The following is a 2,726-nucleotide window of genomic DNA, read 5'->3' on the forward strand; positions in this document are numbered from 1 at the left end:
TGGAACCGGCAGCAGACGTGGCTGTGCGTGGTGCCTCTGTTCATCGGCTTCATCGGCCTGGGGCTCAGCCTCATGCTGCTCAAATGGATCGTGGTGGGCTCCGTCAAGGAATACGTGCCCACCGACCTGGTGGACTCCAAGGGGATGGGCCAGGACCCCTTCTTCCTCTCCAAGCCCAGCTCCTTCCCCAAGGCCATGGAGACCACCACCACGACCACTTCCACCACGTCTCCAGCCACCTCCGCCGGCAGCGCCGCCTCTTCCAGGACGCCCAACCGGATTAGCACCCGGCTGACCACCATCACGCGGGCGCCCACTCGCTTCCCCGGGCAGCGGGTGCCCATCCGGGCCAGCCCGCGCTCCACCACGGCACGGAACACTGCGGCCCCCTCGACGGTCTTGTCCACGACAGCCCCTTTCTTCGGTAGCAGCACTCCGGGCTCCCGACCCCCGGTGCCAGGAACCCCCAGTACCCCGGCCATGCCCTCCTGGCCCACTGCGGCATACGCTACCTCCTCCTACCTTCATGATTCGACTCCCTCCTGGACCCTGTCTCCCTTTCAGGATGCTGCCTCCTCCTCTTCCTCCTCCTCGTCTTCCTCCTCTACCACCACCACGCCAGAAACTAGCACCAGCCCCAAATTTCGTAAGTAAACACTGTGTCTGAACTCTGATTTACTGCTGAGTTTCCATTCTGCCCTCCTGTTGTCCTTTCCCGTCGCCAACGCCTGTCTTCTAGCATCCTTCACCCCCACCCCCACCCCCCACTCCATTCCAGGTTTGGAACACGGAGTGAGAGAATTAAACCTGGCCACAGGAGAGGGAAAAGGTGCCGGTCTTTTCCTGTGTGTGTGTGCGTGGGGGTAGGGGTGGTGTGAAGCAGAGGGAGATTGTCAGCCAAGCTCCACGGGCCCTACTTAAGTGGGTCCCAAATGAGAACTAACTCCCTTCAAGGGGTTAAAGCGAGTGCAGACCTGCTGGGGAGCTCTGCGATCCGGCTCCTGGTGAGAGCTGGGGAAGGGAGGAAGGTGGGAGGGAGGGAGGGAGGACCCGTGGGAAGGAGAGAAAGAAAAGCACATGTAAATCGACCGACGTTAAACCGCGGAGGGAAGTTGTATCCATGTGGGGGTGGGCTGGGGTGTGTGTGTGTGATGATTTGATGGAGATGTTGGTACGGTGAAGCTGTAGACACTTCCAGCAGCCCTGACCCGGGCAGGGACCAGGAAGGGTTAATTAGAAGCCATTGTGGGAGGTAGGGAAAGGAGGCGATCCATGGCGAAGGGCTAAAGTGATCACCTCCTACCCTGCCTATGGCCATTCCAAGGTGTAGAAACGGATTCTGTGGCCGCCGAGAGTGAGTTAACTAGGGGGAATTATGAAGGGATCCCTGCAGAGCTGCCGCCTCTAGGGTCCTGACGGAGGAGGAGTTTTTTCAGCTCTGCCAAGCGATTGCTTTGTTCGATTCCCAAAGGTGGAGAGTGAACCTCCTCTCCCCTCCCTACATGCCTGAAAAATTTAGGCAAAATGGGACAGAGTTCTGTGCACTCAAGGGTGAGAAAATCAACTCATTTGAAACAGGTCACTCTTTGAATGTAGCTTCTTCACCCTTGGCTCAGTTGCTGCCACTACTGGCCAGTTTCCCCAAGCATGATAGCTTTCTATCTGTCTAGGAGGTGTATATTTTCCCTATACCTTTATACATGTTTTAGATAACTAATTGACCTCCCAGCACCCTCCCACCACCTCACCTTGTCCTTATTATAAGGGAATTTTAGGAAGGTTCTTAATCTGACTATCAATCAGGATCTGAGAACAGTGTGTGCAACCTGTGAAGGTTATTTAGGACAAAACCCCAGCCTGCCAGTTCAAGTTCTGTGCAAGGCTTTTCTCCAAAAACTGCCTGGCTATGCCTTCTTTATACTGTATTTCTGTTTTGAGCCATAACATCTGGAGGGGAAGCAGGACTGCTCATCGTTAACTCTTGAGTAGGAGTACCAAGCTTTCAGTCATCTGGCAGTTTTTCATTTCTCTGACCTGTGGTCTTAGCTGGGGTGTTATCTAATCCTTGAAACTTTTTGTTTTTGGATTTGTTGTATTTGTGGCTAAAGTCCAAGGAGAGATATTCCTTATGCTTTTACTCTGCTTTGGAAAAAAAATAGGCCAAAAGATAAACTGAGAGACAGAGAGGAGAGGGGAAGGGAGGGAATCTGCCACAAACCAGAATGGCAGTCAAACTGGTAACTTGCTGCTTCTCTCTCCTTTGGCTGAAGCAGTCATTTTTGAGAGCACATTTTCTCAGGAGGTGTGTAGAGGTTTCTCTCAACAAATCTAGCTGCTTGAGTTTTGTGGATGAGTAAAGGATGTGCAAGTGTATGTGCAAACATATTCAATGGATTGAAAATAGATGCGTTTATCTTGAAGACCCCAGGTTTTTTATCTTTTCTTTTGTTACAGTTGATATGAATAATGGAGTGTGGATGTACTTCTCAGCCTTGTGTGTGTGTTGGGGGGCTTGCATATGGGGGGATATTTCATATTCTTTCTGAATTGATTTCCTTGCTTTCCATTCCAGAGGTCTTTAAAGAAAAATCCAAGGTAATTATTTTCTACCCCTCCATGCTCCCTTCCTACATTCTGTAGAAGGGAATGGCAGCCTGTTTAATAAATAATGATTATTGACACGGCTCTCAGCCCCAAGGAGTGGGAGGGGGGGGGATTCAGAAAAG

The 2,726-nt window shown here is 51.7% G+C and overlaps 1 protein-coding gene across 3 annotated transcripts in view; it reads left to right on the top strand.

The window, feature by feature from the left end:
- Nucleotides 1-57: 57 nt before the first annotated feature.
- NRG3 (neuregulin 3) overlaps nt 58-2,726 on the top strand; it is a 1,057,689-nt gene continuing 1,055,020 nt past the window's right edge. For 2 of the 3 annotated variants that reach the window (XM_024740246.1, XM_024740245.1), the window contains exon 1: nt 58-646. In XM_024740246.1, coding sequence (XP_024596014.1) covers nt 73-646 — 574 coding nt within the window. In that variant the 5' untranslated portion in view covers nt 58-72. The remainder of the gene's footprint in view (nt 647-2,726) is intronic. The other variant, XM_024740244.1, reaches the window with a different exon arrangement.

This window comes from Neophocaena asiaeorientalis, unplaced genomic scaffold (assembly GCF_003031525.2).
Source record: "Neophocaena asiaeorientalis asiaeorientalis breed wild unplaced genomic scaffold, Neophocaena_asiaeorientalis_V1.1 scaffold517, whole genome shotgun sequence".
NCBI classification, from domain to species: domain Eukaryota; kingdom Metazoa; phylum Chordata; class Mammalia; order Artiodactyla; family Phocoenidae; genus Neophocaena; species Neophocaena asiaeorientalis.